Source organism: Taudactylus pleione, unplaced genomic scaffold (assembly GCF_031769625.1).
Source record: "Taudactylus pleione unplaced genomic scaffold, aTauple2 ptg000391l, whole genome shotgun sequence".
Lineage (NCBI taxonomy): Eukaryota > Metazoa > Chordata > Amphibia > Anura > Myobatrachidae > Taudactylus > Taudactylus pleione.
In genome coordinates, this window is record NW_028284792.1 from 7,519,312 (window position 1) to 7,534,450 (window position 15,139).

Genomic DNA, 15,139 nt, shown 5'->3' on the forward strand with positions numbered 1-15,139 from the left:
GCAATACTGTTCGTTGGGTGGCAATGTCAGGTATGTCATACATTCGGACATTGTCTGAGGGTCTCCTCCCGACCATCTCGACAGTGTTCATTTCAGGTGCTCTCCATTGGGAAGCGGGAGTCCTCAGCCGTCACGACGTGCATCCCGGGGACTAGTCTCTTCCCCAAGAGAGGTTTCATCTCCTGGTGAGCAGGGGGGCCCTCCTGAGGTGACCCTCATGGCCTTCTGACTCTATCACACTATGGTGTTACAGTCCAACTCTGGGGATTCTGAAGCAACCTTCAGTGACTCTTTGTCGGTGAAGTGGTTCTTCCAATTTGCGTACCTGTGTTCTCCGGTCTCCATTCTTCCTCGAGGGAAGTGTTTCAATCGAGACGGAGATGCTTTCCTGCTGGTGGCTCCTGATTGCCCCAGATGTCAGGGGTACTTGGTTTTTCGGAGTCTCTCCATCGATACTCCATTCCTGATGCTTCACTGCCCAGATCTGTTGTCCCAGGGTCCTGGGGTTTGCCTTGGACCTGGGTCGTTTGTCTTTGACTGCGTCCCTACAGTGGTCTTACGGCTTCCCTGGCTTTGTCATCATTGGAATGATTAGAGCACATGGATCAGCTTTTGCTGGGACCTACCACAAACTGTGGCAGCCATAATTCTTATGGTATTATACCTGTTGATACGATCCTCTGGTGTACAGGATTTCCAGATATTATGGCATTCCTTCCGGCTGGCTTGGGTTTCACCCTCGGCCTGGCCTTCCTGACAGTGCGGATCTCTACACTGTCAGTATGATTAAGATATGGAATTGCTCCGCTCTGGTATCCAGTTTATCCATTGGAGTGTTTTCTGGATTATGCCTCCATTTGTCCTCCCTAGGGACTCCTTGGGAGTTAGTAGTGGTTCTTCGTTAACTCTGGGGAAAGTTAATGGAACCGCTGGTTGTGATAGCCATTACATGGTCTATTGCTTTGGCTTTCTCTCTTTCTCTCAGGGAGTTTATATCAACCAGGTGAGTGTCGGAATTGGGAGCGTTCTCATGTGACTCCCTCTTCTGGAGGGCATCTTGTCAGGGTGTGAGTTGCTCTCACCCTGTGTTTCTTCTTAGTGATTTTTAGGTTCCATATTATTCTGGAACTTATGGTGCGGCCATTCAGTCCCCAGACCTCTCGGCTGGTGTGGCCTCATTGACTGTGGTCCGGCCTCTGTGGATTTATGTGATCCATTCAAGTTCCTGACGGAAATCGGACTCCTTATTGGTGGTCTGAGATTTCTGGTTTTAACAGGAAAGGATGGCCGGCCTATGGCCAAATGTTGGCTGGACGGCCTCGTATGTTTTCTTCAGGGGCCTACCCATGGGTAGGCCTTTCTGTTGTTGATGCTTGTTTTTTCTCGGGACATGTAACCCTCGTGGGTGGCTCGCTGTGGCGCCTTGGCTGTTTTGCCTTGCTAGGTGGCCACGTGGTCTTCTGTCCACACCTTTTTAAGGTTCTAGGCATTGGTTTCCTTTGCCTCTCAGGATGCTTCCTTTTTGGCGGCGGATTCTCCTCTCAGCACAGGAGCGTCCCCTCCCTTGGTTGAACTGCTTTGGGACATCCCCAAGGTCAACCCTGTGGACCCCCTATGGACCCTGAAGTAGAAAACAAGAGATATGGTAAGAACTTACCTTTGTTATCTCTGTTTCTACGAAGTCCATGGGGTCCACAGGGCGCCCGCCCTGACGCACCTGGCTTCAAATGGGCTGTGTGGCTGGTCACCGGTTTTCCGTCTCCCATTTCTGTGAGTATGGTTATTGAGTGTTCCAGTTTTCTCTCTCTTTTTCTCTCCTCCTCCGGCTACTTACAAACTGAGGTGCCTCTGGCTTGGGGGTGGGGTTATAGGGAGAGTGGACCCAAGTGCATCCTGGGAGCTAAAAGCTTTAACTGCGTGGTGCCCGGATTTGGTTCCCAACCTATACCCCAAGGTCAACCCTGTGGACCCTATGGACTTCGTAGAAACAGAGATAACAAAGGTAAGTTCTTACCATATCTCTTGTTTTTGCTCCATTTGTGCTGTGTGACACTTCCCAAGGCCATTGTTACTTACTATTACTGTCCAAGGTATGAATACTGCAAATAAACAAGATAATATTGATAATAATGCCTTGTTTGTCCATTATCAAATAAAGGATGGTACACGTGTTACAGTCAAAAAACAATATGGGGTTTATTTGCTAAATTGTGGCTTTTCAAAGCTGACAATTATCTGCATTTTTGCAGGCATAATATAACACACCTTGTTTTGCATTTAATAGTATTGTAGTTTTAAATTCAGTGTGTAAAAATGTGGATATTCTGTAGCTTTTAAAATCTGCCATTTATTCAGTAAAACCGCTCTGTATACAGACAAGCCAAAAATATAATATTAACTAAATATTATAAAATATTTGGAGTTTATGACTTGTGTATGTTTGACACTCCTGGTACTGAGCCAAATTGTTTAATGCTATCGAGAATCAAGCTCTGTTTCCTTTGGAAAATGTCCCGATATGAGTCTATTGGGTGAATTTTATACAGGTTACATTTCTTGCTATGTATGTGAATATATGTGGCCACGGCTGACACCTCCCAGAACAGCACTAGGTTGTTCTGTATTAATCTGGCCTTTTGGCTGACCTATTTCAATGGAAAATTTTTATATTTTAACACATAGAATGGGAAGAGACAAAAGGTTTACTCCAATGTGGCCGTATCCATCATTGTCAGTGCATGGGTTGAAATCTGGGTATATTTTAATACTTATGTAATTGATCCTTGGGTGGAGGGTGTTTGATATTAAGAGGCAATTAACAGAGGCGTAACTGGGGTTGATGGCTCCCATGCCAAATTGAAAAAAAAATGGCTTCCCTTGAAAATGCACATTGAAAATACAAATTAGGGAAATGCTAAAGCAATGCAAACTTATCAATACATGGTAATCTTTTAGTGTTGCAACGTATAGTATTATTATTTCAGTATTTATTGTCCGATATAATGGTTTATAAGGGTGAATACTAGATTTATGTATTTTGCACCCATATTATGCCCTGTTGGGTGAGTGTCCAACTCCTGAAACTTTTAAATTTTATTAAATATGTTCAAAGTATTAGTATTGTGATTGTTATCATTCATAACCACCCATGCGCAATGGCTGTTCATGTTTATGTTCTGTTTATCTTGTCCATGTTTAGTTTTTTAATGTAAGTGAAGTTTTTCTTATTCTGTTCATGCTGTCTCTGTTTACGTACTCTGTAACATACTTGCCGACATTCAGCTCCCTCCTTCCGGGAGGGAGCTGAATGTCTGCATACAACGGGGGGGCGAGGCCAGGCGATGATAAAGTATTGGGGGCAGGGCCGGGGGCATGACCGTGCGATTGCGTCATCGTGGCCCCGTCCACTCTTTATATTTGGTGAAAATAATGGCATTGTGAAGAAGGGGACGGGGCCCACGATGACGCGATTCAACGCAAATCACCTCACCCCTCCTGCTGCGGGGGTTTCTATCATTACTGCAGGGGGGCCGGAGGCTTGCCTGCCTTTCCGGGGGGCTGGGAGCGGCACCCGATATTTGGGAGGCTCCCGGACAAATCGGGAAGGTAGGCAAGCCTGCTCTTTAAGGTGCAGCAGACCCAATGTGTCGCCATATAAATAAGATTACTAACATTGAGTAACGGTGTGTTAGAGTCAATCAACGGTTATCACTTGTTAGTTTGGGTAGCTTTCTGATCTATAACTTTATATGTTTATAGCTCAATGTAATATAATATTTTGCTGTAACTGCTAGGTCAGAGTTTCTTAGCAGTTTTTTATTAAGCCCTTGCGTCATGTAGTCACATGAGCTTTCCTTGACATTGTCACACCTCATGCGCCCGTGTCAGAAACGCCCACCGGCAGCTGCTGGAATTGAGTCTTCCAGCAACTTCCAAGCTCAGGATTCAGTGCTAGCCTGAGCTCCCTCCCAGATCCCTTCTTCCCCCCCCTGACCATACACACACAGATATAGATTAAATGTGTCAACATAGCAAAGGTTTTTTTTTTTTTTTCTTAAAAAATCCCACACTTTTTTTTTTTTTTTTTTAAATTAACAAAGTACATAATAGCTATATACACTTTAATCAGTATAATATATTAACAAATATGTATATTTGTTTAAAAAAATATATTTATTAGTGAATCAGGTTTAAATAGTTCATATTTACATAATTTAATAACAGAAATTTTGGGGACTTTTTGGAAAGAATATTAGCCCGTAAAGTGGTTAAGTATGTTTACAAGATACCCCTTTATTTCCATAAATGATTTGTGCAGTATTATGTTACTCTTTTATAGAGAAGTATAATTTTGAATGAAATGTAAATACTGCCAGATTGTGTCTGAAGTTCTCTGTATGTACCACAGTTATAGAAACCCTGTTCTAAATTATCCACTCTGTCAAAGTCATAATCAAGTGGAGGCCAGTCCTTTTTCTAGTGGTTTCTCCATAAAAGAGGCTTATTACCACTTTTATAAATTCATTTAGGTCTTTAAGTAAACCTTTAAGTAAAACAATTTCTCAATTTTCTTTACAACATTATTTTTATTTTAATTGTTTTTAAGTGAAGAGATCCTGCCAAAGATCCATGCAGAGGAGGATTACCCCTGCACACTGGTGGGGACTTGGAACACGTGGTACGGAGAACAGGATCAGGCAGGTACGTGTTATACAGATGGCGCAATGCCATCATATTGGTACATTCAGCAGACAACAGCACAAAAAAATATCCTTGGCATTAATCAAAATGTAAATAAATATAATTTCCTTACCTTAGGCCTCTATATTGCCTACTTTTAAGTAGTATTTTAATTTTATTTTTAAACTGGGAGCTGGCCGCTTTTATGTTGCTTTAGCCAACAGGAACAAAAGGGTCCCTCTCGCTTTTTGCGTTAAGTATGCTACAGAAGTGTAAAAACAATTTAAAGAAAAATGTTATTACCCCTTCGCCCAGGTGAGTGTAGAAAAACAGAGAACGGCATATGAGTGAGAGTTGGGAGGTATCTCACTATGGGACAGATGTATCAAACCTTAAAAGGGAATTAAGTGTAAAAGTCTATAAATCTATCAGTCTATAAATTGACAGAAGCTAATTGGTTGCTATGGGCAACATCTCCTCTATATCTCTCTCTCTAAGGTTTGATACTTCTCCTTCTCTATCCTCACTACTTCACAGCTCCGCTGCCTCCCAAGCACTGTAATGTCCTACTTTCTAAAATGGCATTGCTGAACTCTTGTAGCATGTGTGTGTTTCAGTTCATTTGTGGCGGTATGAGGGAGGATATCCAGCACTGACAGAAGTGATGAATAAACTTAGGAAAAACAAGGTAAGTCGTCACAGAATAGATCCAGTCACACAAGCATTAATAATACTGGTTGAGTCTCCCATATCCAAATATTCCGAAATACGGAATTATTTTGGCATGACTGAGATAATGAAACCTTTAATGTTTGATGGTTCAATGTACACAAACTTTGTCTAAGGCACACAATTATTGAAAATATTGTATACAATTTCCTGCAGGCTGTGTGTATAAGGTGTATATAACACATTAATGCATTCTGTTTGTATATTTGGGTCCCATTCCCAAGATATTTCATATTTCTTGGGAATATTTCATGATATGCAAATATACCAAATGACGGAATATTCCGATATCCAAAATACCCCTGGTCCCAAGCATTTTGGATATGGGAGACTCAACCTGTATTATCATCGTATATTTATATGGCACTAACATTTCCCACAGATCTGTACATTAACATAATGGGCATAACACAGGCCTCGCCGATGTCTCATAGCCACAGCCTATTACATTTACTCTCTTGTCTTTAAAAGTGTAGCCCTTTTTCAGTAGCAATTAAAACTTGAAACCGCTGACAAGCGGTCATGACTGAAACATCGCTAGCATTTAAAATGCCTTTATAATGTCATGCATGATAGATAATTAAGCCACATACTCCTTGGCATTTGTAAGGCTAGTTCAAAATGCATATGTACAGCAACGTCAATGATTATGCAAACTCTAGACTCAATGGGCCCATTTACTTGCTATTTAGAAACGTTAGAATTTTCAGTAAGAGGTCATCTCTGAGCAGTACTTGCATACATTTAATTTGTATCCTTTGTATTTCATTTTTGTATTTCATGGATAGGAGTTCACTGAGTATCGCAAAGAACGAGGCAACATGTTACTCTCCCGTAAAAATCAGCTTCTTTTGGAATTCAGCTTCTGGAATGAACCTGTCCCAAGAAAAGGGCCCAATATTTATGAGCTGAGGTCCTACCAGCTGAGGGTGAGGTTTTCTTTTTCATTCCAATATAAATACATGTCCTCATTTGTTAACTCTATGAATATAGGCTAATTGTATGTTGGTACTGTTGCCCATGCCACCACCACATACTTCAAATAATATTAAGGGGGCTAATCTATTGTAATGTTAAATATGTTGGTTTATGCTGATATAGAAATAAGAGTCTAGGACACCATGAAATAATGTACAGTTCTAGCTATATTTCAATGCAAATAGTATTCATTCTGGCACAAAATATGTCACTAATAATATTGTGCACTGCATCACTAAAGTATATTAAAATTAAACTTTCATTTTCCACGCTTTACATGTGTATACAAATATAACCTGTCTTGCTGCGATTGGTCTCTTGAGTATATTTAAGTAATACCATCAATTCAGTGGCTATTTCAAATGTTTAATAGTACTAATAACGTAAGTGTGACTGTGACCATGCAGTGAAGTTCACAAGTATATTATGACTATGCATTTTAGGTTCTAATAAGATTGCCAAGTCCAGGAACAGTCACATGTCTTAAACTATGGTCCCTGGATGGTTTTTCTCACATTATAGCAATGTGTTTTTATTGTTTTTTAAACTGCAGATTACCACTTATTGTATTCTGTATGAATTCTCAGTATTCATTCTCATTGTGCGGCTAGTTTAAGCTGGGTACACACTAGACGATTTGCCGTTTTCCTTCGCATCAGAACCACCAATTGTTCAAATTATCCAGTGTGTACGCACTATGCGCGCTTCCGTGTCGTTGTCTGTTGTATACTCAGATCTGCCCTACATGCTGCTCAATCTGAGGATGACTGATTTCCCCATGCATTTGGAGGTGGCGGGGAATTCTATATCATGCCGATCATTCACCAAATCCAGTGGGGTGCATGCACCGCACGATATGTCGCCTGTCGCATCTGCCGTTGGCTGGGTACACCGGTCGTCTAGTGTGTGCCCGGCTTTAGAGTTGGGAAGAAAGCAAAAAAAAAAATAATAATATTGCACTTGGACAAACCATGTTGCAGTGCAAGAAGTGCATGCATGGTAAATACTGGCCGCTTCTGCATACAGCCCACAATTTCTTGACAGCTTGCTTAATTTTTGGACTGTAATTTAGCCAGGACATGCCCCTCCCAAATCTAAATCTCCCATGTACATTTTAAATCTCCCCATCTGCAGTGCAACATGGTTTTCCCAATGTGCTTTGCCTCTACGTATGTCAAGTAAGGTAAGGTTAATACACAATACAAATGGGGACTGTGGGTGCCCTATATCAGCTTGGAGTGAACTGTTAATGCTGGTCAAAGACTCATCATAAAGACTCTGGAGATTGTACTGACATTTACAGCTAAGCTTTCTTATTTCTCTAAGCGTGTGATGCCATGTTTAACTACTAATCAATTTTTTTAAATGACCAACATTAGTTTTAATTAGGTTAAATTATTAGTTCTACACTCCAAAAGCTTTCCATTTTGCTACATGGGACATACTTTCTTTCTCTTCCAGCCTGGAACCATGATTGAATGGGGGAACCACTGGTAAGGACACAAGCCAATAGACCTAATAATTACTTTTTAAGAAGTTGTCAGAATATTTGACTTTTAAGTATCATCCAAATACTATTCAGTTAATAATTGGACTGGTTTTACTCATAGCTAAATACTTTACTCATTTCTGAATACGTTGGGGGTGATGTATCAAAGCGTGGAAGAGATAAAGTACCAACCAATCAGCTCCAAATTGTCATTTTAAATGTTGTGTTTTGAAAAATGGCAGAAGCTGATTGGTACTTTATATCTCTACACTTTCTCTTTTCAAGGCTTGATACATCTACCCCTCAGTCCTCTGTAGAATAGGTTGTGGTCCTTGTCATACTTTATTCATCGACAAACAAATAACTCTTCCTTGGCTATATGGACTTAAGTGTGCTTGATGAACAATTATCTTGATTTCGCGTATATATATATATATATATATTATATATATAATTTAATATTCTAATTATCACTTTGCAGGCTGTGTTATAAAAATGACAGTTAGGAGCTGATTGATTGGTACTTTACCTCCATTCACTTTGTCTCTCTCCAAGGCTTAGTACATAGACCCCTTACACCCTTCTGTCCTATAAAAGCAATCCATGCAACTGCTGTGGAACCCAGCAGTTAGGGTGGCCAAAAATGTTTCCATCTGCTCCTGAGCGCCCCACTTTTCCCCCCGTGTTTAATCCCATGATCCCGTGGGCTAATTGATCCCCCCATAGGTCTATGAACTTCTCACGGATTCTGTGTTAATGCCTGTTGACATGTTAATTTAACAGGCTTTAAAAAGGGCTGGAATTGAATAGCCCCAGGCATTAAAGCCTGAGGTTACCACTCTTTTTCACTCCCATTAAAATAATGATTGATTTCCCCTCCTAAAAGTTGAATGATAATGTGCTATGAACATGTGCATCAATAGGAAACCCAGTGATGTGGTTATCTAATGTCACAGGGATTTCCATGCAGATATAAAGGCACCATTAAATGCATAGAAAACCTAAATCAGATCTCCCATGCAAAGCATTTCTAATAGAGCTATACAAAATATATCTTCTTTTAAGTGCTATAGTAGTCACTGTTAAGCTGGGTACACACTAGACCATATGTCCCCGATATGGCATATCGGGCCGACACATCGTCCACATTGGTCAGTGTGTACCCACTATGTTGCCTACTATGCGTGCTCCCGCACGTTGTCAGCGACCTGCATATGCAGTTCCGGCGGGCGACGTCGTTCCGTCGCTCCCAGCATCGACAAGTGTATATGCACTTGACGATGCCGGGTCCCCTCCACTGCCGATGTCGTACACACTAGACATCATCTAGTGTGTACCCAGCATTAGATGCAATTTGCATTGTATAGATTAGTGCTGACAATAGTGGAGACCTTTTGGAGTCTTCTGTGACTCAAGGTTTCACATGAAGAAAAAGCTCCATACCATTGCTCCTGCCCTCTTGTATCTGGCATCCTAATACTTGGGAGAATTAGGTGATCAAATATTGGGAGTAATTAAGGGTACTTTAATTGCTAGTGTTTCTCTACTTCATGCCTATAAAATAACAAGTCCATAATTTAATAGGCTATCAAATCAATGCCCTGTGTCTTCAGAAAATAAGGAATATAAAATTTGTTTAGTTGCCCCAGAAAATAAAAAACCGGCCAAACTTGTTTTGATTATTAAGATTCATACTACCTCTGGTTAATGATAACTGAGTGAGTTCTTACTGAAATGCCTTTTAGCTCACTTTATTTTTTTGTTTTGTTTTGTTGAAGTAATATTGATATTTGAATCAACCAGTAGCCAGTAAAGGGGCAAATGCAGGATTTCTAGATGTGGTTTCCAAATGCTTTATTTTAGAGCAAGTGTGGTCGGCCCATGAAGAAAGAATCATCATCAAGTAATAAGCTATAGTCTGCATCATACAAAGTGCAGTATATGTAATACTTCAGGCATATACAGGGCCAGCAGTCACAGTGAACTGTTGGGGGCAGCAGTACGGCTGCTTATACTGAATGTTTTGTTTTCCAAATGTGAGCACCGTTCCACAATCCAAGTCTTCTGCTCTGCGGAGCACTGGAAGAAGTCTAAGTTTGAGAGTATTGTGGAGCAGCAGAATAGCCTAGCATCGATCCCGGACATATATGTACACATTGGCCTCCTTATACTGTATATGGATAGTGTGTGTAATACAGTATTAATAATTAGCACTATAAATGGTAAATACTATTGGCTGTAGGGGAGTCTAAAAAATGAACTTTTTGTAGCAAAAATATTTATCTCCTATAAATGAGTGGTCATAAAAAGGTTAAACATCCTATACTAAATATACATATACAATAACCAAAGGTAAAGAGGGTGAACACTCTGGGTGCAAAGTTAGGGGAGACACTCTGCAGCTGGTGGAATAATATCAGGTCCTTTCAACATAATAGGACCAAAGCATAAGATATACACATTTAGATACTTCCCACTATAGCGCTGAGTAAGGGGACAAAGTATGGAAAGGATGGGGCTAAAATGTCTAAATAAAATCATTCTGAGATGTGAATGGGTAAGTATATATCAGAACGCTGATACCACAATGTTCTGTCCAACAGGTTGCCGACCTCTCCCTAAACAGTAGAAACTTCAATTGATGGTCATAAAATCGAACATCTATAATACAGGTGGAGATAACTTACCCTAAAAAAATAGAGGCAATAAGGACACTGGTACCACAAAAGTATATCCATATCTTTTGGATATACTTTTGTGGTACCGGTGTCCTTATTGCCTTTTTTTTTAGGGTCATTTATCCCATTATATACTGCTATTGCTGTCATTATTTGAGCAACTGGTGGGGAGGGGTTCCTGGCAACTGGAATCACTTTGTGTTTGCTAATGCCAGTAAGTTCATTAGAATATTGAGTAGATGATATAAGGAGAACAGGATGGGTACGGGATGCCGGCGCTCGGGATCCCAGCGGTCAGAATCCTGATACCCGCATTCCGACAGGGTTAGGATACTGACACTTGTAGGTCAGTATCCTAACCCTACCCCTCTCCCTACCCCTCCCTCCCCGGTGCCTAAACCTAACGTCCCCCTCCCCGCACCCTAAACCTAACTCTACCCCCTTAGTGCCTAACCCCTAACACTAACCCTAACCCCACTACTTACTTTGGGGATGCCAGTGCCAGGATTCTGATAAGTGTCGGGATTCCGGCGCCGGCAATCCGACCGCAGGAATACCTGCAGTTGGGATATTGACTGTGTCCTGAGGACAACACAAAAGGTAATATATAACTGTAGCAGGAATCACAAGCATACAGTGTTAAAACATATCTATTTAAAACGAAGTTCATGCATTCAACTTTAGCTCAATTGTTAATTACCTTGAGCTTATAATAAATGTGTATAAAACATTCCTACAATTTTGCTTCATAGTGTTATGTACTCTGTTTTGATGCATGTTTACAGCTTCTTAGAAATAATATTAAATACCTGTTTTAATATGACCTGTGTTTTTTCTTGTGTGTGTCTCAGGGCTCGTGCCATTAGGTATCGGCAAGACAGTGGTGAGGCTGTGGCTGGCTTTTTCTCACAGATTGGGCAGTTGTACATGGTGCATCATTTGTGGGGTAAAGTTTTGTGATTTGTTTTTTAGAATAATTACTCCCCCTCCCCACTAATATTATCATCATTATTACAAATTCACTGCCTGCCCGCCCCCTCCACCGTAGCTGTATAATGTAGGATTCATATGTTTCTTTTGTGTCATATTTGTTGTTAAAATTGAAAACAATTTGTATTTTTTGTGGGACTTTTCAGCTGTTAATAATAAACCCAAAGGTACATTAAAAAATTGTCAGGCCCTTTAATCTACCATATTAAAAAAATTAAAAAATCTACCTTGAAAGATATAGATGAAAATGCTGGAAAGTGATAAAGCTGGTATTCTGTAATACCCTACAAATGGTAATATTTGTTAAGTCTTCAGATATTTGGATAGTAGATCTCATCGCTGTATTTATATATTATTTGGTAGGTTGTATTGATCCAAAGGCAATGTTATGTTCTTCATATCTCTTATTTTCTTTACAGCCTATAATGACTTACAGACCAGGGATGACATTAGAAATTCAGCCTGGCAGAAAGATGGCTGGGATGAATGTGTCTACTATACAGGTAAGAAAGATAACAAAGGATAAATTCATTTTCGAAAGCTCATTGCGAGACTCTAACTTAAAATGCATTAACGTAAACTATAGAATGAACGTCACTTTATAGGTAGCAAAACCAGTTTTCTTCTTGATTTTAAGCTTGTTCATTTCATGAATGATTTGGAAGATCCACTGTGACTTAAATATATGGCATATGTTATTTATTCCCCAAAAAAAACAATCAAATGTTATTTGCTAAATTTATTTTTAATAGTTCACCCCAATAAATATATTTAGAGATGCTTCTTTGTTGCATAATATGCTGTTTGTGTCAAATTTGTCATTCCTGAGCATTATTTTCCAGTTTGAAAGGTAAATACATTTTAATTGTACGTTTCCATATGTCTATTTTTTTTATACATCTTAACTGCTATATTTAGGCACATTGGACCTCATTCAGAGGCGGTCGTTAGTTGCAAGCGGTCGCACTGAATCAGGGCGGCCGCTTGCATCCTGAACGACCGCCTCCGCTCTAGCGACCGACATGGGTGATGGTCACGATGGTCAAGACCATCGTGACCAACTGAGCTTACGACCACACCCTAAGGTTGGGTCTGGGCACTCGTAAGCCCCAGGGAGCTTCCTGCTCTGATCGAGCAGGAAGCTGCCCACTAACATCAGCAATGATGTCAGTGGGGCCGCCCCCCAATGGCAAGCGTTCCGGCAGGAACGCCTCAGTTTGGGCAGGCACGCCCCCTGCCTGCCTCCCAAATGGGGCAAGCTGTCACTCACCATTGACAGCTCGTCCCGTCTGCTGCGAGACCCCTAACGACGGAGCGTCCGTCGCTAGCCGGGTCTTGCGCATGCGCACGACGGAGCCGGCTCCGTCGTGCGCATGCCCAGTGGGGCAACATCGAGTCGGTTGAGAGCGCTCAGCGCCTACGACCGACTCTGAATGACCCCCATTGTGAGGACAGTATTGTTGCTGGTTAGCATTATGGTAATTCACAAGGACCATGTTAATATGTAATTGAGAGCTATAGTGGTAATTAAAAAGGAACTCCAACATAAAGATAACCCTCAATGCTAAAGCTTTGTCCCCTGACTAGTTAATGTCCACAGGTACCTACTAAATGCAGATGCTCCCAATTGTGCAGGTTGTCAAACAGAAGCTGAATGGACAAGCCGTAAATATATTCAAACTGGGTTTTTGTATTTGTTACAGTTTTACATTTTTAAACATGTGATGTATAAAATGTGATAAAAGTTTAGAAAAATAGGTTTTTTGTTGTTTACCATTAACGGCTTACATTTAAAACTCCTCACTATATATCACTAATTCTTGCTTGTCTCTTAGTTCCCCTTATTCAGGAAATGGAATCCAGAATTATGATCCCATTGAAGAGTTCTCCTCTCCAGTAAAACTCTGTCTTACTTGTGCCTCAGCTGAACAAGTGGCAAACTTCTCTGTGGATTACTTTGATCATGAATGAACACATTCAACTCCCAAGACAGAAGAGATCCAGGGAATCATTAGTGTGATACATAATTATTCATGTGTTAATAATGAAAACTGTCCAGTTTCCAAATAAATTGTAAGCGCCTTAATAACAGTGATCTAGTAATGACTACTCAAAACACAAAGGCCTGGTATACATTGCATAGCACTATCCTCTGTGGTACCAGCACAACTTTCCTCTGTAATAGAAACATTTTGCAATTGCTGTTTCTTGACAAACAATGAGTAGTAATAAATTTAGAATCTAGTCACTTGGTCACGATACTGAAAATTGAAATATAACATATCCTTTACGTCATTCTCAAACCTGTGCTTATTTTACATACCTGTTTTACTGAGAGCCACAAATCATGCTGATTTACATTTCCAAGTACTTAGTAAATCACCTAAGACGAAAAAAACTATTGTTGATTGCACAAGGCACTAAATATATCACTAAAAAAACATAATTGCATTTCATTTTGTGACAAGTGATGCAGTTATTGTTTTTATATAATGTACCCCAACTTAATGACTGGTTTCTGTGTACTTTCTGTTCTTCCACAATTTAGAGCGCTAATTAACCTGGTTTCATTCCATGAATCCACAATGTTAGTAGTAGATCAGCCCCCAAATATCTAAGTAGCTCATTATATTGTTCTTACTGAAATATACATTATACTTGACACATAGTTGATTTGTTATCAACACTTAAAATAATTTTTGTAACTTTTATTATGGAACACCTTAAATTATACTTTTGCAAGTGAATCCTAATTTAGTCCATATCACTGCTAGTCTGTTACTAGGATATTCCAGTTGATCAGCAGATCAAAAAAACAAAAAACAAACAGTATGTTTTGCCATTTTCATATTAGTTAAAGTATTGCTGGAGAGAAGTTGCAAACCCATATTGAAATCTTTTTTTCAGTATGTGAATTAATTTGTGTACAGGTCATGCCTCGCTTGGTTATGGGAGCTCTGTGGTACTGTTACTCATTAAATGCTGGCTTATGTCAAAAGTTTGCTGCAGAAATACAACAAATTATTTCCATAACACTAAAAGCCAAATAATAGTCAATTTGCCATCAACTGTAAACTGCATATTGGTTTGCCAGGCGAATCTTGTTTTCATTATGGAATTACTGTATGCTGTCATCATGGAAAGATACTGTTGAAAAATTTGTCCCTGTATGTAAGGAGAAACAAATGCTCTAAAATAAGTTTCTACATTGTTACAAACGATAGGTCATAAAGTGAATAAATATGATAACTGGTTACAATGGTAGTAAAATAATTTTATTTGACATGATCTCACGTATACTTTATTTATACAATCAACTTTAACAGTATGATTTATATTTCCAGACACCAGATCTAATGAGGTTTTACACCATAAATGAATTTCTGTTTAAACCATATACTGTACATTTTCAATACAAAAGACCTTTTGGAAGCAACTTTTATTTCTGTGTACAATTTAGGCAGTATAATACTGTGGGGGAGATGTGCTAAGCCTTGGAGAGAGAGAGAGAGAAAGTGTCAACTAGCCAGCTCCTAACTGCCATGTTACAGGCTGTGTTTAAAAAAAAATGACAGGAGCTGATTGGTTGGTACTT

The 15,139-nt window shown here is 39.8% G+C and overlaps 1 protein-coding gene across 1 annotated transcript in view; it reads left to right on the forward strand.

Moving 5' to 3' along the window:
- NIPSNAP2 (nipsnap homolog 2) overlaps positions 1-14,827 on the forward strand; it is a 31,734-nt gene extending 16,907 nt beyond the window's left edge. The window contains exons 4-10 of the mRNA XM_088445930.1: positions 4,607-4,701; positions 5,298-5,368; positions 6,198-6,338; positions 7,849-7,880; positions 11,406-11,500; positions 11,964-12,047; positions 13,380-14,827. Of these exons, the coding sequence (XP_088302056.1) occupies positions 4,607-4,701; positions 5,298-5,368; positions 6,198-6,338; positions 7,849-7,880; positions 11,406-11,500; positions 11,964-12,047; positions 13,380-13,444 (583 nt within the window). The 3' untranslated portion in view covers positions 13,445-14,827. The remainder of the gene's footprint in view (positions 1-4,606; positions 4,702-5,297; positions 5,369-6,197; positions 6,339-7,848; positions 7,881-11,405; positions 11,501-11,963; positions 12,048-13,379) is intronic.
- The last annotated feature ends 312 nt before the right edge of the window (positions 14,828-15,139 follow it).